Here is a 21,894-nt window from a genome sequence, read left to right on the forward strand (position 1 = left end):
GAGACATATTCAGAGCCAAACATCAACCCAACTTAACCTTTTTAACTGTTGTCGCATCCAAACTTGTCACCATCGTTTTCAGTTGTAATTGCGAAGTTCCCGGAAGAAGTCCAGCAACAACGGAGGTTCCTTGAAGAATCCACCTTCTAACAAGTTCTTTGAAGAACCTTTTGGGGCTGTTTTTCATTGACCAAGAACCCTACGGTTCTTAGAGGATCTGAGAACAACTCCAGTTGAACCCTTCATTGTTAGTGTAGTTGGCTCTATTTACTCTCAGATTCAAACATGATGATTAGCATCAACGATCAAGTCAGCTGCTGCTGCTCCAATACAGTATGAGGTGAGACGGTGAACTGACGTTGAACTGGGCAGTCAGTCATTCAATCTGTACTATGAGTCTTATCAAATCGAATTTTACCTTACAGTGAAATGCTTACTTCCAAGCCCCTAACCAACAATGCAGTTTAAAAAAAGTACAAATAAGAATACGAAATAAAAGGAACAAGTAATTAAAGAGCAGAAGTTAAATAACAATAGCTAGACTATATACAGGGGGTACCGGTACAGTGTCAATGTGCGGGGGCACTGGTTAGTCGAGGTAATTGAGGTAATATGTACATGTAGGTAGAGTTATTAGAGTGACTATGCATAGATGATAACAGAGAGTGGGGGGGGGGGGCTTCCTCTGACACCGCCTGGTATAGAGGTCCTGGATGGCAGGAAGCTTGGCCCCAGTGATGTACTGGGCTGTACGCACTACCCTCTGTAGTGCCTTGCGGTCAGAGTCAGAGCAGTTGCCATACCAGGCAGGGATGCAACCAGTCAGGATGCTCTCGATGGTGCAGCTGTAGAACCTTTTGAGGATCTGAGGACCCATGCTAAATCTTTTCAGTCTCCTTTGACGTATTGTTGATTGTAACATTTTTCATCTTCAACAAATGAACTGGGTTGGTTGAAAAGTGATACTGATCTTACATACCATGGAAGAAATACTGAATTTATACTGTTTTTCATACTAAGATGGACCTAGATATGTGTTGCTTTTGCACATATTTGTTCATTGGTTTTGCAAGAGTGTTGGTCAATCATTGGGTTCATTTGTTTTACAATATGTTCAAATCAAGCTTTATTTATAGAGCACATTTCAGACATGGATGCAACACAATGGGTTCACAGAAAAAAATCTTTATTGAGTGACTGATCCATTCATCCTTCCATCCCTCCTCAGCCTTCCTCTCTTCTGAAGACCCAGTGAGGGTGGAGCTCAGTCAGAGAGCTGTTGAGGGCCTGGTTAGGAAGAACACATCTTCAGCCAGAGAGGTGAGAGGTCACACATGGTTTAGATGGTAAATATTTATGTCCCCTTAGTGGTTCATCAGGTCAGCAAAAGGGAATATGTTCCATCATCAATGTTTATTTACATTAGTGCAAATAGTCCACTGATATTGGTGTCATTTCTCAACCCTTTTGGCTGTATGAAAGTTAATTTCCCCTCAGACACACATTTGTTCTTTGATATTATGAAGGTAATTTGTGTCAAATGTACTTTTCCCCACTCATTCAGCCCATCTCTTTACATTGCTTATGCATATTCAGTGGCCTGACTGCATCCAGACGATGTCAAAGGCCCATCCTGGTAGATCTGAACCTAATGCAGCTTGGAGTGATCGGATGACAGAAGTCACATTTAGGTGCCAGGTGTAACTGAGGCCATAGATGCTCCATATCCATTACTTTGAGTGTTTTATATAATATGACTAAATGTGTTTCTGTGTTGCAGGGGCAGTCAAGAAATGGAACAGCAAGTCCACAGAACATGACATAATCAGAGCTGTGGGAGACCACCTCAAGCCCTTGGTAGAGCCGGGGGTGGTGTTTACCACTCCACCACGCCTTCAGCAGGCTGGAAAAGTGGTGTTGATGTTTTTGATCAATTTGTTTGTTTCAGTTTTCAGTAATTTAATCCTTTGACGTATTGTTGATTGCAACATTTCATCTTCAACAAATTCACTGGGTTGGCTGAAAAGTGATACTAAACATACATACCATGCACAACCATGATATGTGTTGCTTTTGCACATATTTGTTCATTGGTTTAGCAAGAGTGTTGATTGGTCAGTCATTGGGTTAATTTGTTTTGCAATAAGATCAAATCAAGCTTTATTTATACAACATATATATATATGTGTGTGTGTGTGTGTATATATGTATATATAAAACAGCATATGTCAGACATGGATACAACACAATGGCTTCACAGGAAAAAACAAAAAACAATTAAAATAAACTGAAATATTTACTACACAACTTAAGAGGATAAACAGAAGAATAACAATTGAAAGACTAATGAGCGTTCAAAAGAAATGTCAATTAATTACAATATTAATTGGATGCAATATCCAACCCAAAATGGAAGCTTGTTTTTTGTTATGTTCCCCAGCAAGAAAACCAAAAAATGTCACTCAAACAGAAGAGGGAAACAAATTCCATAACAAAAACTTCCTAGCTTCTACAACTCTCGTCCCCTTGGAACGAGCCCAAACAAAACTCATCTCCAATTCGGAAAAACGTGCAGTCAAAATAAATTGTGATCCATGGCAATGCACTGGCTAAACGCAAAACACAAATGTTTTTGACTGCCCACCCTTGAGACAATCAGCAACCAAGTTGTCCTTACCACAAACATGACTGATTTCAAGAAGAAACTCCTGCAATATCCGTAGTAACTTTCCACCTCACTGCAGAGCGTCTCTCTCTTCTCAGGGTTCACTAGATAGGCATGTTGTTGGATCGGGGCCCAGTCCCTAATGTCATGCTCTAGTACATTTGGGTTGGTACATCTGAGAATGAACCCTGATATTCTAAAAGCAGGGTAACAATGTCAATATAATTGTACCCAAAAATTGTCTGTTGGTTGCATAAATAATTATGATTACTAAATGTTACATGAATTGTTAACATGAAATATCAAAACCAAATGTACACCCCTTTGTTAATATGTATTAGCAATAATTAACTTAATGGTGATGCATGGAATAATAAAACGTATATTTTGTCAGGCTGAATGTTTGAAATATGAGGTGATTTGAGTCATGCTTCTTCAGTAGTGGAATAAAGACAATTAGCACTTGAATGTTGTCAAGAAATGCTGGAGTGATGTAGGATTGATTATAGACTAATTTATTATACTGCGTCCATGTGTTTAGGCTGCAAGTATGTTGAAATTAAGTTGTTTTCAAGTCAATGAAAAAACAACCCGAAAAGACATCTTCTCAACTTTCAACTAAAACTGAATGTATATTGGATATCGGGCAGTCCTATTTTCAACGTCCTTTCAATTACATTTTGATTGGTGGGGTGTCCAAATCAATAACCAATATGCATAAACAGTTTGTGATATATTGAAAACCTAAACATAAAATGTGCTATATACACAGACATCTGCCACAATAATCATATTACTTGGATTTTTTTTAAACAAGCTCCTTATAAACTGCACAAGCACCAAAAAACACTGTTGTTTTGACAAGTAGCAATAAATCACTGATATCGATCAGGGGGGAAATCAGGTTGTACGTGCTGTTGAAACTAACACAACTAAACAAAACACATGGAAATGGGAGATATATTTTACCTCACTGATTAGAGGACAACCTGCAGAAGACAGTCAGCTACATTTTGGAGTGATGCATTTAAATTTAGGGGTCGCTAAACAAAGGAACACAACACTTATTTGTCATCACTCATCGATATCATGTTGAAATCAATTGTGCCGAGAGCAGGGAGATGAGGTTGCAAGGACAAACGTTTAGGGTTCTACATTGTAACATTATTTCATTGATATCATTAAACAACTTCATGTATGTATTTTCTAATGTTTGATTAGATCTTTTATCAGAGTATCTCTTCCCACATTGATCACAGCTATAAGGTTTCTCTCATGTGTGTTCTCTGGTGCACCATCACGTCCCACATTGATCACAGCTATAAGATTTCTCTCCTCTGTGTGTCCACTGATGCAAAGTCAGATGTACCAAAACTCTTCCCACATTGATTACAGCTATAAGGTTTCTCTCCTGTGTGTTCTCTGGTGTATCTCTAGATAGGCAGATGTACCAAAACTCTTCCCACATTGATCACAGCTATAAGGTTTCTCTCCTGTGTGTGTTCTCTGGTGCATCTTCAGATAGCCAGATGATACAAAATTCTTCCCACATTGAGTACAGCCATAAGCTTTCTCTCCTGTGTGTGTTCTCTTGTGTGATTTCAGGCCACCTGACTGAGTAAAACTCTTCCCACATTGAGTACAGCTGTAAGGTTTTTCTCCTGTGTGTGTTCTTTGGTGTGATATCAGGCTGGTTGACTGCGTGAAACTCTTCCCACATTGAGTACAGCTATAAGGTTTCTCTCCTGTGTGTGTTCTCTGGTGTGATGTTAAACATCCTGAAGTACCAAAACTCTTTCCACACTCAGAGCAGCTAAAAGGCTTCTCTCCTGTGTGTGTTCTCTGGTGTTTAGTCAGACTGCCAGCTTTAGTAAAACTCTTCCCACATTGATCACAGCTATAAGGTTTATCTCCTGTGTGTGTTCTCTGGTGTGATTTTAAACATCCTGAAGTACCAAAACTTTTTCCACAGTCAGAGCAGCTAAAAGGTTTCTCTCCTGTGTGGATTCTCTGGTGAATTTTAATGCCAGATGAGGTGGTGAATCTCTTCCCACATTGAGCGCAGCTATAAGGTTTCTCTCCTGTATGGATTCTCTGGTGAATTGTAATGCCTGATGAAGAGATGAATCTCTTCCCACATTGAGCACAGCTATAAGGTTTCTCTCCTGTGTGGATTCTCTGATGTCTTTTGAGGTCTGCTGAGGAGGTGAATCTCTTCCCACAGTCAGAGCAGCAGTGAGATTTCTTCCCTGTGGGTCTCTGGTGGTGTTTCTTGAGGAGTTCTGATCTGGAGAGACTCTTCGCTGCCTCATCAGCATCATGATGTTGTTGAGGCTCCCCAGAGGATCCACGATAGTGACGTCTCTCTCCTGTGTGAACAACAAAGTCAGACAAATGGTTATAGGCCCACAACAGCGGAAATCCACTGTAAAAGGTGATGCCCAGAGCGTAACCATGATTTTGTACAACAATTGACTGCCTGTAATGAATGCTAAAATTATTTGACAATTGTCTTAAGACAGTCAAGTGAGCAACAATAGTCATATTTTGTCTTGTTTACACATTAATAGTAACGTCGATGATTGTAGGCTATAAATAAGTTATTCAAGTTATTGAAACCCTAAGCAGTGTGCCAGGCGACTTTTGGTCTCCAAAATAGGCCCCTTTCTGTGTTTGCTAAAAATTGCCGCACGAGGGCGATGCACACACAATTTGGTTGCAGAAACTCCTCCCTGCTAATGAGGAAACCACTAGTTATGGATGTAGTATATCTGGTAATGAGGAAACCACTAGTTATGGATGTAGTGTATCTGCTTGGAGCAACAACGGTGAGCAAAGATTTTAGTTTTTTACAATGCATTCTGAATGTGAATGGGGGAAACTCAGGGGATTAACCTCAGGTTGCTTATGAGTGCATTTCACACTACTTTGGATTAAAATTGTAAGGCTTGTTTGAATGTCCTGCTTAATATAATGTTTGTGTTATTGTCTCAAATCAACTGCTTTATACTTTATACTGCTTTATACTAAAAAAACACTTCAACCAGTAAAATGCTCTTTGGCTAGCTTTTCCATCAGCCTGACAATGAGTGTTTGTAAACTAAGTGTTTGCCAAATTGGCCCATAACGTCACCTAACAACAAATGTGATGTTTGTTATTTGACTGGCATTCAGAAAATCATTTCCTGGATCAGCTGATGATAGTTGAACATGTGACTAACACAACAGAATGTCCCCAAGAACACAGTGGCCTCCATCATTCTTAAATGGAATACTCTTCCTAGAGCTGGTCACCCGGCCAAACTGAGCGATTGGGGGAGAAGGGCCTTGGTCAGGGAGGTGACCAAAAACCTGATGGTCACTCTGACAGCGCTCCAAAGTTCATCTGTGGAGATGGGAGAACCTTCCAGAAGGACAACCATCTCTGCAGCACTCCACCAATCAGACCTTTATGGTAGAATGGCCAGATGGAAACCACCCCTCAGTAAAAGGCACATGACAGCCTGCTTGGAGTTTGACAAAAGGCACCTTAAGACTCTAAGACCGTGAGAAACAAGATTCTCTGGTCTGCTGAAACCAAGATTGAACTCTTTGGCCTGAATGCCAAACATCACGTCTGGAGGAAACCTGGCACCATCCCTACAGTGAAGCATGGTGGTGGCAGCATCATGCTGTGGGGATGTTTTTCAGCAGCAGTGACTGGGAGACTAGTCAGGATCCAGGGAAATATTAACGGAGCAAAGTGCAGAGAGATCCTTGATGAAAAACCTGCTCCAGAGTGCTCAGGACCTCAGACTGGGGCAAAGGTTCACCGTCCAACAGGACAACAACCTTAAGCACACAGCCAAGACAACACAGGAGTGGCTTCGGGATAAATCTCTATGTCCTTGAGTGGCCCAGCCAGAGCCCGGAATGCAACCCGATCTAACATCTCTGGAGAGACCTGAAAATAGCTGTGCAGTGATGTTCCCCATCCAACCTGACAGAGGTAGAGAGGATCTGCAGAGAAGGATGGGAGAAACTCCCCAAATGCAGGTGTGCCACATAAATTAGCTAAATAAAAGGGGAAAAACATTTTTTAATCAATTTTAGAATACGGTTTTAACGTAACAAAATGTGGAAAAGGTCAAGGGGTCTGAATACTTTCCGAATGCACTGTATACAGCAACAGCTCCCCCATAAGCATTCCTGTCTTTTCTGTAGATGTTATATCCCTGTATTGCTACTGCTGTATCAAAGGAATTATCTCAGTGAGTTTCAGAGATGAACAGTACAGTGCATTCCAAATTCAATAGGCAGGCAAGTAAACAAAAACGTTTTCAAATAAAAACTATTCGGTCGACCAATCGCGTTCACATTGTCATGCTGTGACACGCAGTTCCTAAGCTAATTCTCACTAAATCCCTTTTTAAAGTCAGGGTATGAGTTGAGAAACATGCCTATTTTCCTTGAAAGTACGGAATGTCACGATTGCAAAGCTATATGATATTACAGAGAACAAGTTAATTATCTCTGAAAATATTTGTAATGTTGTGCTTCTTGTTCACAGAGGGTAATTAATGCCAATGTTCTTGTCTTTAAGATGTTAATACGAATTGAAAGGAGTTTCCAATATCCTCATTTCTTGAAGTATTTCTGGTGATAGCTTGTGATAATGACACACAAGCTAGGTCTATTTCAAACATTGCCATCCCATGGCAGCATTTACCAGCCACCAGATTCAGAAGCTTTAAAACCACAAAAATATTTAAAACCCAATTCTATTTTTGCCCAAAGTTAAGATATAAATTATTCAAACTGAACATAATTCATGCTGGTTATTATTTTAGGCTATTTTAGTTTGAGTCAAAGATAGTTTTGGAATAGTTTTCATTTTTCAAAAAGGTTTCTTATTTTATTTCAGTTTACTAAATAGTTTTCCCCTAATTACTTTTTCTATAATAAGCATGGAGGTTTTCCCTATCAACCAGTCATAGGTACTGGTGACAAAGCGCCTCGTACCCTAGCTGGGAATGGGACAGACTGAACCCTTCTGTGGTAACAGACGGGGCGATTTGTAATCAAATCTAATTCCCAATGAGACACCTCTGGGGGAGGGGTGTCAGCAACATTTAAAAAAATATATATATAGTGTTTTATGACAAACCGTTTTTTTACAAATCCGTCAAGACACCCAGACTTTACCGTGAAATGCTTTACTTACACACCCTTAACCAACAGAGCAGTTCATGAAGAAAATATTTACCAAGTAGACTAAAATAAAAAGTAATAATAAAAAGTAACACAATGAGAATAACAATAACGAGGCTATATACAGGGGGCACCGGTACCGAGTCAGTGTGCAGGGGTACAGACTAGTTGAGGTAATCTGTACATGAAGGTGGGGGCGTAGTGACTATGCATAGGTAACAAACAACCAGCGAGTAGCAGCAGTGCACAAAAGGGAGGGGGGTGGTGGGGGGGGCAATGTAAATTGTCCAGTGGCAATTTTATGAATTGTTCAGCAGTCTTATGGCTTGGGGGTAGAAGCTGTTGAGAAGGCTTTTGGTCCTAGACTTGGCGCTCCTGTACCGCTTGCCATGCGGTGGCAGAGAAAACAGTTTACAACTTGGGTCACTGGAGTCTCTGACAATTCTGTGGGCTTTCCTCTGACACCGCCTATTATATAGGTCCTGGATGGCAGGAAGCTTGGCCACAGTGATGTACTGGGCCGTTCACACTACCCTCTGTAGCGCCTTACGGTCGGATGCCGAGCAGTTGCCATAACAGGCGGCGATGCAACCGGTCAGGATGCTCTCGATGTTGCAGCTGTATTACCTTTTGAGGATCTGGGGACCCATGCCAAATCTTTTCAGTCTCCTGAGGGGGAAAAGGTTTTGTTGTGCCCTCTTCATGACTGTCTTGGTATATACCCACGTGGGTGATTAAAAGATGAACTGAGGTCCACACTCCAGTCCAGTTGGTGGTGGTAACGCACCTTAAAGTTGGTTGCCAACCGCCATATAAAGTCCAAAGAAGAAAAAGAAGCCTGAAGGAAGGAGAAATGACGAGAAACTGAATTTGGTTTAAAGTTTGGGGCGTCGCAACTGGTTACCTATTTTGATGCGGTATTTAAGTATTATGTGAAATGATTTTGATGTGATATGAAAGTATTATGTGAAATGATTTTGATGTGATATGAAAGTATTGTGTGAAATGATTCTGAATGTGACATGAAAGTACAGCGATTTATGTTTCTAGAAACGTATCGCAATTGAGAATCGATTCCCATTTAGATGGAATATTTGACTATTTTGGCTGCCAGAGCCAGTCTACCTCTGAAAATAACATACAGTCCTTGGACGTTGAGGAGTAACGGGGGCAGCAATCAGCAGTAGAAACAATAATAAAGCGTACTCCCTGCCCGTTTCGGTAAAAAGCTGAGGGATGGGGCTGGAGAAATGCAACCATCCATGATATCAACATTCTAGTTTTAACCATGTTTTGAGGATATACAGTGTTTGTTTATATTTACTGACAAACATTGGAGTAAAAAAAGCTTATATTTTGGGTTCTGATGGGGTACGACAGTTGAACTAAGCTCATGAGGCATTTATAAGGGATTTCTTCAAGAAACAATGGGTACATATCATTAATGTTTAAGTCCCAAAATGGATGTAACAACTGCTGATTGCCCCTTTAAGAGAACATATTGGGCTAATCTAATCGGAGATATTGAGGACTACAGTATTTCAGGCATTGTCATTGGATGCATTTGATCAGTTGTTAACGTTTTGTTGATGGTCCACTCTCGATGTTCTACACGTTACAGTGTAGCTCCAGCCATTCCTACAGAACAACATTAAACATTAAAGTGTAGGACCCCTTTACTGCATATTGGTTCAACGACTGCAGAGACGGTACTTACTGGTGTTAAACAGATCTCCAACCTCCTCTTCTTCCTCCAATGTGACAGTCATCTCCTCCTCCTCCTCTTTCACTCCAAAAACTGCATCCTCTTTCTCATCCTCCTCTTCTTTTAATGTAACATCCTCCTCCCCTTTCACTCTGAACACGTCTTCCTCTTCTTTCACTGTAACGTCTTTCTCTTCTTCTTTCACGGTAACAGCCTCGCCCTCTACTTGTTTTTGTATTGTAACATCCTTCTCTTCCTCCTCCTCTTTCACTCTGAACGCGTCTTCCTCTTCTTTCACTGTAACGTCTTTATCTTCTTCTTTCACGGTAACAGCCTCACCCTCTACTTGTTTTTGTAGTGTGACATCTTTCTCTTCCTCCTCCTCTTTCACGATAGTTTCTTTCTCCGTCCAGCAGACCTCCTCTTCTTTATCAGGAGGAGAGTAGCTTAGTGAACTCATGGTCGGGGACGTTAGCTAGCTAGCATTAGCGACTAGCCTAGTTCTAAGCTAACTTAGCAAACCAGCTAGCTGACAAACAACGTAAATATATAATTAAATGTGCCCACAAGTACATACAACAGAAGTGTGTTTAATACACAGCGACTAATATACACCAAAACCAGTGTAAAGAGCGTGAATGTTGTAGCTATGTTTGCTAGAAAGCTACCGAGGTGTCTGACTAGCTGTTGTTGTTGAAGGAGCGTCCCGTCCACTAGATTATACGTCACACTGGCAGCATCGCCTGAACCTAAAAGACGCACATCGCCATCTGCTGACTGGAGTGGGCAACGCAGGTGAGGAACCAAACGTTTATTTTTCATTTATTTCAGAAAAGTTGAATATTATATTAAGTCGTTCAAAGAGAAGCATGTGTTGATTGATTCCGTGTTTAATGAGTGAGAATTTAAAACACACTTTACACCCACTACATATTGGCATTGAACCATACTTCTGACATGGTTCATTTTGACCCCAGAGGCATATCTTTTATCATAGCCAAAATGTGTTTTATTCAATTCTTCCAATTTTTCATGACTTTGTCAATCAACTAGTTGTTAATAAATCTAAATCATGGTTTAGTGTTTCTATATCAATATGGACTTTTAACAAATTCAAATTCCTTTGGAGTCATTTTGACCCCAGGCAAAAGCACCTTTGATAAATAGGACATTTATTTCAAATCAAAATCACATCTCATTGGTCACATACACATGTTTAGCAGATATTATTGCGGGTGTAGCGAAATGCTTGTGTTTCTAGCTCCGACAGTGCAGTAATATCTGACAAGTAAAATCTAACAATTTCACAACATATACCCAATACACACAAATCTAAGTATTTGAACCTAGGTTTCTCTGTAGACATGATCCATCCCACCAGAGGGTGGAGGGGCACCTGTATCAGTGGTTTTGACCAGATAGACACCTGCAGACACACAGTATAGCGCCTCCCATGTACTCTCCTAAGATTGGACTTTTCTATGCCACGTATCACATGACAGTGTACTAAACTTCCTGATTTGATCAGTGTAGCAAGGGAGACTGTGGCTAGAAAAGTAAAGGTGCATTCAGACCCGGCTGCGGTCACACGTCGTTCTGCCCGACATTTCTGTTCCACGTTACAGGCCTTCATTCTAAAATCTTACGTTTTTCTTCCCGCCTGCATCAATCTACACACAAGGTAACCCATAATGACATCACAATACCGCCATCAATGACATCACAATACCCCATAATGACAAAGTCGAAAACAGGTTTTTAGAGATTTTTGCAAATGTATTTACTTAGGTATTCAGACCTTTTGCTATGAGACTCGAAATTGAGCTCAGATGCATCCTGATTCCATTGATTATCCTTGAGATGTTTCTACAACTTGATTGGAGTCCACTTGTGGTAAATGCAATTGATTAGACATGATTTGAAAGGCACACATCTGTCTATGTAAGGTCCCACAGTTGACAGTGCATGTCAGAGCAAAAACCAAGCCATGAGGTCCAAAGGAATTGTCCATAGAGCTCTGAGACAGGATTGTGCCGAGGCACAGATCTGGGGAAGGGTTCCAAAAAATGTCTGCAGCACTGGAGGTCCCCAAGAACAAAGAGGCCTCCATCATTCTCAAATGGAAGAAGTTTGGAACCACCAAGACTCTTCCTAGAGCTGGCCGCCCGGCCAAACTGAGAAATCGGGGGAGAAGGGCCTTGGTCAGGGAGGTGACCAAGAACCCGATAGTTCACTCTGACAGAGCTCCAGAGTTCCTCTGTGGAGATGGGAGAACCTTCCAGGAGGACCACCATCTCTGCAGCACTCCACCAATCAGGCCTTAATGTAGCAATGATTAAATTGTCAGCATTTATTTCAATGGACAATTCAGTGAACTGTTCTGTGAAAGGTGTCGGCTAGAGATGACATGCAGGAGCTTGCAGGGATTTGTAGTCTTGCCTGTCGTCTACTTTGATGCTAATTAGCATTTTAGAATCCGAGAGTAAAGAGAGACAAATATAGGCAGCAGCTACTCTTCCTGGGGTTTATTATTGATCCCCATTAGTTCCTGCCAAGGCAGCAGCTACTCTTCCTGGGGTCCAGCTAAAATAAAAGCAGTTATACCATTTTAAAAACATTACAATAAATTCACAACACACTGTGTGTCCTCAGTCACCTTGTCCTAGAGAGATTTACATGGTTATCAAAACGTCACACCACGGTGAGCCTAAACAAAACACAGCCCTATGGTAAAAATGAATGGTGGAAAAACGATGTGAACCATTTCCCTGTTTGACCTGTAGTTGTTATGGATATTATGACTCTGCAGAGCCCCACAGTGGACGTGTCAAAATATGTTACATTGGTAAAGCACACTTTATTTAACCTCAATGTCATCTTGTTTTTACATGGCATTGTAGATTTTAACAGTATACAGGATGTATTTTGGATGTTTTCAGTGTAATTTTAACCCTTTCAGACAATGGATTAATCGCGATTAAAAAAAATAGTGCACTAACATTACACAAAGTGAACTCAAGTCTGACAGTCCAAACAAAATCACAAATTCTCAGTCAAAAACACAAGTCAGAACACAGCCTCTCTATTCTCTCATGTGATTTCAGGTCCTCTGACTGGGAAAATGTCTTTCCACAATGAGAGCAGTGGTATGTCTTCTCCTCTTGTGTATTTGTATGTATTCTTTCATGCTCTTTCAGGTACCTTAACCGGATAAATCTCTTTCCACAGTGGGATCAGTGGTGCATCTTTTTTCCTGTGTGTGTCCTCTCATGCTGGTTCAGGTTTCCTAACTGGGCAAAATGCTTTCCACAATGGGAACACTGGTAAGGCTTTTCTCCTGTGTAATCTCTCATGCTCCTTCAGGCTCCCTAACTGCGTACAACTCTTTCCACAATGGGAAGATTGGAAAGGCTTTTCTCCTGTGTGTGTCCTCTCATGCCTTTCCACTCTCCCTAACCACCTAAAACTCTTTCCGCACAAGGAGCAGTGGTAAGGCTTCTCTTCTGTGTGTATTCTCTTATGTGTTCTCAGGCTCCCTAACTGAGTGAAACTCTTTCCACACTGGGAGCAGTGATGTCGTCCTGCTGGTTTGGACGTCTCAGGGTCTGGTTCCTCTGATGGACTCTTCCTGTTGTCAGAAGGAGAGTCTGGTCTCTCTCCTGTCAAAGACAAACAGATTATTTAATTAATTAAACAGATGCCTGAATGAAACCTCCACATGATAAAACTTCCTATGACGTTTAATCTAGACTAGATCCCTCAATCACCTGAAGTCAGTTTTCACAAGTATTATTAAAGCGACTTCAAAATGCAGGTCTCTGTGTGCTTCTTAGGATGTTCAGGCAGGTGATTCACTTCTAACCGAAGTCTTGCAGGTGTTTACATGGTTTTACACATCTGCCAGGTCATCGAAAAATCTAATTTCAGTACCAGTGTATATATATAATTTTTTTTGTACCTTTACCCCTTTTTCTCACCGATTTCATGATATCCAATTGCAACTCCCCTACGGACTCGGGGGAGAGGCGAAGGTCAAGTTCCATGTGTCCTCCGAAACATGACCCTGCCAAGCCGCACTGCACATCCTGACACACTGCTCGTTTAACCCGGAAGCCAGCCACACCAATGTGTCGGAGGAAACACCGTCAGCGTGCATGCTGACCGCCACAAGGAGTCGCTAGAGCACAATGGGACAAGGACTCCCGGCCGGCCAAACCCTCCCCTAACTTGGACAACGCTGTGCCAATTGTGTGGCGCCCTATGGGACTTCCGATCACAACCGGTTGTGATACATCCTGGATTAGAACCAGGGACTGTAGTGACGATTCTAGTGACGCCAATGACAAGCATACCCATAACATGATGCAGCCACCACCATGCTTGAAAATATGAAGAGTGGTACTCAGTGATGTGTTGGATTTTCCCTAAACAAAGCACTTTGTATTCAGGATATAAAGTTCATTTCTTCAACACAATTATTTGCAGTATTACTTTAGTGCCTTATTGCAAACAGGATGTATGTTTTGGAATATTTTTAGTTCTTTACAGGCTTCCTTCTTTTCACTCTGTCAATTAGGTTAATATTGTGGAGTAACTACAATGCTGTTGATCCATCCGCAGTTCTCTCATATCACAACCATTAAACACTGTAACTATTTTAAAGTTACCATTGGCCTCATGGTGAAATCCCTGAGCAGTTTCCTTCCTCTCCAGCAACTGAGTTAGTGACTGGGTATATTGATACACCATCTAAAGTGTAATTAATAACTTTACCATGCGCAAAGGGATATTCAATGTCTGCTTTTTTACCAATCTACCAATAGGTGCCCTTCTTTGCGAGTCGTTGGAAAACCTCCCTGGTCTTTGTGGTTGAATCTGTGTTTGAAATTCACTGCTCGACTGAGTGACATTACAGATAATTGTATGTGTGGGGTACAGAGATGAGGTAATCATTCAAATATCATGTTAAACACTATTATTGCACACAGAGTGAGTCCATGCAACTTATTATGTGACTTGTTAAGCAAAATCTTTACTCCTGAACTTATTTAGGCTTTTAATTAAATGTGTAAACATTTCCAAAAACATAATTCCACTTTGACATTATGGGGTATTGAATCCATTTAACCCCAGTATCTCTACTTGCACATTCATCTTCTGCACACCCTACCATTCCAGCTATATTGTAATTACTTCTCCACCATGGCCTATTTATTGCCTAACCTCTCTTATCCTACCTCATTTGCACATGCTGTATATAGATTTTTCTACTGTATAATTGACTGTATGTTTGTTTATTCCATGTGGAACTCTGTGTTGTTGTATGTGTTGAACTGCTTTGCTTTATCTTGGCCAGGTTGCAGTTGCAAATGAGAACTTGTTCTCAACTAGCCTACCTGGTTAAATAAAGGTGAAATAAAAATAGGCTGTAACACAACAAAATGTGGGACAAGTCAAGGGGTGTGAATACTTTCTGAAGGCACTGTATATATAAAACTCCTATCCCCCAAACCCAGCAATCTAATAGCATCAGTAAAATCTGTTGAAATAAAACCACAGATAAATATACCTAACATAGTACAATTAAACAATACATCACAATAGATACATCAGAAATAGTTACACATTATAGAAATCCATTCATGGAAGTACAGGTCTGTTGGAAAAATGTTCAGAAATGTCCACTGCTGATTTTTTCCAGGTGTCCATAGCGGACACCCTGGCCCTATGAATCCTGTCCATGGACAACTTCTCAGTCAGAAACATAAGTCAGAACACAGCCTCTCTATTCTCTCGTGTGATTTCAGGTCCTCTGACTGGGAAAATGTATTTTCACAATGAGAACAGTGGTATGTCTTCTCCTCCGGTGTATTAGTATGTTGGAAAGGCTTTTCTCCTGTGTGTTTTCTCGTATGCTTTTTCAGACTGCCTGACCACCTAAAACTCTTTTCACACTGGGAACATTGGAAAGGCTTTTCTCCTGTGTGTATTCTCTCATGCGTTTTCAGGCTCACTAACCACCTAAAACTGTTTCCACAGTGGGAACAGTGATAAGGCTTCTCTCCCATGTGTGTTCTCTCATGCCCAACCAGGGCCCCTAACTGAGTAACATTCTTTCCACAGTGGGAACAGTGGTAGGGCTTTTCTCCTGTATGTATTCTCTCATGCATTTTCAGGCTCCCTAACCACCTAAAACTCTTTCCACACTGTGAACAGTGGTGTTGGTTAGGCGTCTCTGGGTCTGTTTCCTCTGAGGAACTCTTCCTGCTGTCAGAGTCCGGTCTCTCTCCTGCCAAAGAGTATCTTGTTAAACAGAGAACTGAATGAAACCTGCATTAAATAAAATTGTTTTCCTATGAGGTTTAATCTAGACTAGATCCAAAATAACCTGAGGTCAGTTTTCACAACATTACATCATTAAAAATAAACTTGGTGACGGTGAGATTTAAAAACAAATGATGTAGAGCTCCATATCTAATCTCTCAGGGAATGTCATGTGTCAGGCTGAGCAGAGCTCTATAATAATAGATAATGTCATGTTTATAGGCTGAGCAGAGCTCTATAATAATAGATAATGTCATGTTTATAGGCTGAACAGAGCTCTATAATAATAGATAATGTCATGTTTATAGGCTGAGCAGAGCTCTATAATAATAGATAATGTCATGTTTCAGGCTGAGCAGAGCTCTATAATAATAGATAATGTCATGATTTTATTTCCCCATAGTATGTTGTACCGAAGTTGATTGACTGAAAGGGAATGTAACTTTGATTATAATTACACTTCCCTGAAGGATCTTCCTCAGAGATATCATCCTAACCAACTTGCCCTCTAAATACACCTCTGCTGTTTTCAACCAAGATCTCAGCGATCACTGCCCCATTGCCTGCATCCGTAATGGGTCAGCGGTCAAACGACCTCCACTCATCACTGTCAAACGCTCCCTGAAACATTTCAGCGAGCAGGCCTTTCTAATCGACCTGGCCCGGGTATCCTGGAAGGATATTGACCTCATCCCTTCAGTAGAGGATGCCTGGTTATTTTTTTTCAATGCCTTCCTCACCATCTTAAATAAGCATGCCCCATTCAAGAAATTTAGAACCAGGAACAGATATAGCCCTTGGTTCTCTCCAGACCTGACTGCCCAAAACCAACACAAAAACATCCTGTGACGTTCTGCATTAGCATTGAACAGCACCCGTGATATGCAACTTTTCAGGGAAGTTAGAAACCAATATACACAGGCAGTTAGAAAAGCAAAGGCTAGCTTTTTCAAGCAGAAATTTGCTTCCTGCAACACAAACTCAAAAAAGTTCTGAGACATTGTAAAGTCCATGGAGAATAAGAACACCTCCTCCCAGCTGCCCACTGCACTGAGGATAGGAAACTCTGTCACCACTGATAAATCCACTATAATCGAGAATTTCAATAAGCATTTTTCTACGGCTGGCTGTGCTTTCCTCCTGGCTACCCCAACCCCGGCCAACAGCTCCGCACCCCCCGCAGCTACTTGCCCAAGCCTCCCCAGCTTCTCCTTCACCCAAATCCAGATAGCTGATGTTCTGAAAGAGTTGCAAAACCTGGACCCGTACAAATCAGCTGGGCTAGACAAATCTGGACCCTCTCTTTCTAAAATTATCCGCCGCCATTGTGGCAACCCCTATTACTAGTATGTTCAAACTCTCTTTCGTAACGTCCGAGATTCCTAAAGATTGGAACGCTTCCGTGGTCATCCCCCTCTTCAAAGGGGGTGACACTCTAGACCCAAACTGTTACAGACCTATATCCATCATGCCCTGCCTTTCTAAAGTCTTTGAAAGCCAAGTTAACAAACAGATCACTGACCATTTTGAATCTCACCGTACCTTCTCCGCTGTGCAATCCGGTTTCCGAGCTGGTCACGGGTGCACCTCAGCCACACTCAAGGTACTAAACGATATCATAACCGCCATCGATAAAAAACAGTACTGTGCAGCCGTCTTCATCGACCTGGCCAAGGCTTTCGACTCTTGTCAATCACCGTATTCTTATCGGCAGACTCAACAGCCTTGGTTTCTCAAATTACTGACTCGCCTGGTTCAGTGTGTCAAATTGAGTTCAGTGTGTCAAATTGAAGGGCCTGTTGTCCGGACCTCTGTCAGTCTCTATGGGGGTACCACAGGGTTCAATTCTCGGACCGACTCTTTTCTCTGTATATACCAACGATGTTGCTCTTGCTGCGGGTGATTCCTTGGTCCACCTCTACGCAGACGACACCATTCTGTAAACATCTGGCCTTCTTTGGACACTGTGTTAACTTCTTAAAGTATAGGGGGCAGTATTTTCACGGCCGGATGAAAAACAATCCCAAATTAAACCGGTTACTACTCTGGCTGAGAAACTAGAATATGCATATTGTTAGTAGATTTAGATAGAAAACACTGAAGTTTCTAAAACTGTTTGAATAGTGTCTGTGAGTATAACCTGTTGGGGCTACAGGTTAGCAATGAACCCCGAGTCGGGATTGCTAAAAAGGCTGGAAATTCAAAACATCAAAAATCTAATAATTTCAATTTCTCAAACAATCAACTATTTTACACAATTTAAAAGATAAACATCTCCTTAATCTAACCACATTGTTCGATTTTCAAACAGGCTTTACGGCAAAAGCATAAAGTTAGATTATGTTAGGACAGTACATAGCCACAAAAGTACAAACATCCATTTTCAATTCAAGGTCAGGCGTCACCAAAAGCAGAAACCAGCTAGAATTATGCACTAACCTTTGTCAATCTCCATCAGATGACACTCCTAGGACATTATGTTATACAATACATGCATTTTTTGTTCCATCAAGTTCATATTTATATCCAAAAACAGCATTTTACAGTAGCGTGAAATTCAGATTTTTTTCTTCTCTGAAATGCTTCCGGTGAACATAACAAAATTACTATTCGAAAACATTGGTAAATTATAATATTGTCATTCAAAGAATAATATATTATCATCTCGTAATTGCTACCGAATGGCCAGATCTCAAAATAACTTTACTGGGAAATCACATTTTGCAATAAACGGGGTGCTATGTTAAGAACAATAAGCTATGCTATACAGTTAGCATCATCTAAAATCGATAATAACATTGTAAATATCCCCTTACCTTTGATTATCTCCATCAGAAGGCAGGCATCCCAGGTCCGGAAGGCATCCCAGGTCCGGAACAAATGTGGTTTCTTTTGACAAAGTTCATAATTTATGTCCAAATAACACCAAGTACTTAGCGTTCATTATGCTCCCACAAAACGTGGTGGGGGGAGTGTAAAATCACGCCGAAAAGCTAAAAAAAACTAGTAAAAAATCTATTTACGTTCGTTCAAACATGTCAAATGTTGTTTAGCATTAATCTTTTGGTCCATTTTTAACGTTAAACATCAGTAATATTTTCACACAACCTATCCTATGTCTAGATAAACAATGATGACAAACTCACGCTTCTCAGATTTATGTGCAGGCGCAAAAAAATGAAGTGATGACATGTCAACTTCCTTGGATTCTAATTTGCTCTCTGTTTATCATAGACGCTTCAAACAACTTTATAAAGATCGTTGACATCTAGTGGAAGCCGTAGGTGTTGCGAAATGAATCCTTTCTCACTATGGTATCTATAAAACAATGACACTAAATAGTACAGTCACAAAATTCACATTTTTTTTAAATCTATTTTTCACAGGTTTTTGCCTGCAATATGAGTTTTGTTATACTTACAGACACCATTCAAACTGTTTTAGAAAATTCAGAGTGTTTTCTATCCGAATGTGTTAATAATATGCATATCCTAGCTTCTGAGTTGGTGTAGGAGGCAGTTAAAAATGGGCACATATTTTTTTCAAAATGTCTCAATACTGCCCCCAAGCCCCAACAGGATAACAGAACTCATATGGCAGGCAAAAACCTGAGAAAAATCCAACCAGGAAGTGGAAAGTCTGAGAATTGTAGTTCTTCTTTTGAATCTCTATCGAAACTACAGTGTCTGTGGGGTTACGTTGCACTTCCTAAGGCTTCCATTGGCTGTCAAAAGCCTTCAGAAAGTTGTTTCATCCGTCTCCTGTATCCGGGCAGAGTATAGGAGCTCAGTCACTAGGTGGACTGCCTATGGACAAAGGGATTGGATATGCGCGATCCCGCGAGTGCGCCTTTCCTTCTTTTTCTTCTTGAATGAATATGCTATTGTCGGGTTGGAATATTATCGCAATTTTACGTAAAAAATACCATAAAGATTGATTTTAAACAACGTTTGACATGCTTCTAAGAATGGTAATGGAACATTTTGACTTTTCGTCTCCGGTACCGCGGTCGCACGTTATGCCTTTGGATAGTGCTCTGTACGCACGAACAAAACGGAGGTATTTGGACATAAATATGGATTATTTCGAACAAAAACTAAATTTCCTTGTGGAAGTAGCAGTCCTGGGAGTGCATTCTGACGAAGATCAGCAAAGGTAAGAGAATATTTATAATACTAATTCTGAGTTTAGGTGACCCCAAACTTGGCTGGTGTCTGTATAGCTTGCTGTGAAGGCGAGCTATGTACCCAGAATATTGAAAAATGTGCTTTCTCCGTAAAGCTATTTTAAAATCTGACACAGCGGTTGCATCCAGGAGTAGTCTATCTATAATTCTTTAAATAATTGTTATATATTTTGTCAAAGTTTATGATGAGTATTTTTGTAATTTGATGTGCACATTCACCGGCCGTTTTGGTGGGAATACATTTTCTGAACATCACGCGCCAATGTAAAATGCTGTTTTTGGATATAAATATGAACTTTATCGAACAAAACATACATGTATTTTGTAACATGATGTCCTATGAGTGTCATCTGATGAAGATCGTCAAAGGTTAGTGCTTCATTTAGCTGTGTTTTGGGGTTTTGTGACACATATCCTTGCTTGGAAAATGGCTGTGTGGTTATTTTTGTCTATGTACTCTCCTAACATAATCTAATGTTTTGCTTTCGCTGTAAAGCCTTTTTGAAATCGGACAATGTGGTTAGATTAACGAGAAGTTTATCTTTAAAATGGTGTAAAATAGTTGATTGTTTGAGAAAATCTAATTGAGATTTTTGCTGTTTTGTATTTCGCGCCATGCTATTTCACTGGCTGTTGAATAGTGTGTCCCGCAGGTGGGACGCTAGCATCCCACGTAGCCCTGAGAAGTTAACAAACCTCCAAATGAGCTTCAATGCAATACCAAACTCCTTCTGTGGCCACCAACTGCTCTTAAACACTAGTCAAATTAAATGCATGCTCTTCAACCGATCTTGCCTGCACCCACCGCCTGACTAGCATCACTACTCTGGATGATTCTGACTTAGAATAAGTGGACAACAACAAATACCTAAGTGTCTGGTTAGACTGTAAACTCTCCTTGCAGACTCATATTAAGCATCTCCAATCCAAAATTAAATCTAGAATCGGCTTCCTATTTCGCAACAAAGCCTCCTTCACTCACGCTGCCAAACATACCCTCGTAAAACGGACTATCCTATCGATCCTTGACTTTGGCGATGTCATTTTCAAAATAGCCTCCAACACTCTAATCAGCAAACTGGATGCAGTCTATCACAGTGCCATCCGTGTTGTCACCAAAGCCCCATATACCACCCATCACTGCGACCTGTATGCTCTCGTCGGCTGGCCCTCGCTACATATTTGTCGCCAAACCCACTGGCTCCAGGTTATCTATCAGTCTTTGCTAGGCCGTCTTAACTTCTTATGGATGGGTCGCAGTATTGAGTAGCTTGGACGACTGACGTGCCCAGAGTAAACTGCCTGCTACTCACGCCCAGAAGCTAAGATATGCATATTATTAGTAGATTTGGATAGAAAACACTCTGAAGTTTCTAAAACAGTTTGAATGATGTCTCTGAGTATAACAGAACTCATATGGCAGGCAAAAACCGAAGAAAAATCCAACCAGGAAGTGGGAAATCTGAGGCTTGTAGTTTTTCAACTGATTGCCTTTCCAAACTACAGTGTCTGTGGGGTCATATTGCACTTCCTAAGGCTTCCACTAGATGTCAACTGTCTTCAGAACGTTGGTTCAGACTTCTACTGTGAATTTTGAGAGAATAACAGCCGGGTCAACCAGTGGACTAGCTGAGGTCATTGAGCTGGGTACTGCGCGATCACGCAAGGCGCGCCTTTCTTATTTTTTCTCTGTAATGAATACGCTATTGTCCGATTGGAATATTATCGAAGAATTATGTTAAAAAGATGCTAAGGATTGATTGTAAACATGGTTTGACATGTTTCTACGAACAGTAATGGAACTTTTTTACTTTTCGTCTATGG

At 40.8% G+C, this 21,894-nt stretch overlaps 1 protein-coding gene across 1 annotated transcript; it reads right to left on the reverse strand.

The window, feature by feature from the left end:
- Positions 1-2,127: 2,127 nt before the first annotated feature.
- On the reverse strand, positions 2,128-10,256 carry LOC123738661 (uncharacterized). The gene is made up of 2 exons (XM_082968929.1): positions 9,573-10,256; positions 2,128-5,034 (listed from the first exon to the last, which is right to left on the reverse strand). Exons 1-2 carry the CDS (start codon positions 10,018-10,020, stop codon positions 4,061-4,063), a joined length of 1,422 nt encoding a protein of 473 aa, XP_082825055.1. The 5' UTR covers positions 10,021-10,256; the 3' UTR covers positions 2,128-4,060.
- Positions 10,257-21,894: the final 11,638 nt, after the last annotated feature.

The sequence above is a fragment of the Salmo salar genome, chromosome 02 (genome assembly GCF_965601325.2).
Source record: "Salmo salar chromosome 02, fSalSal1, whole genome shotgun sequence".
Taxonomy (NCBI): Eukaryota; Metazoa; Chordata; class Actinopteri; order Salmoniformes; family Salmonidae; genus Salmo; species Salmo salar.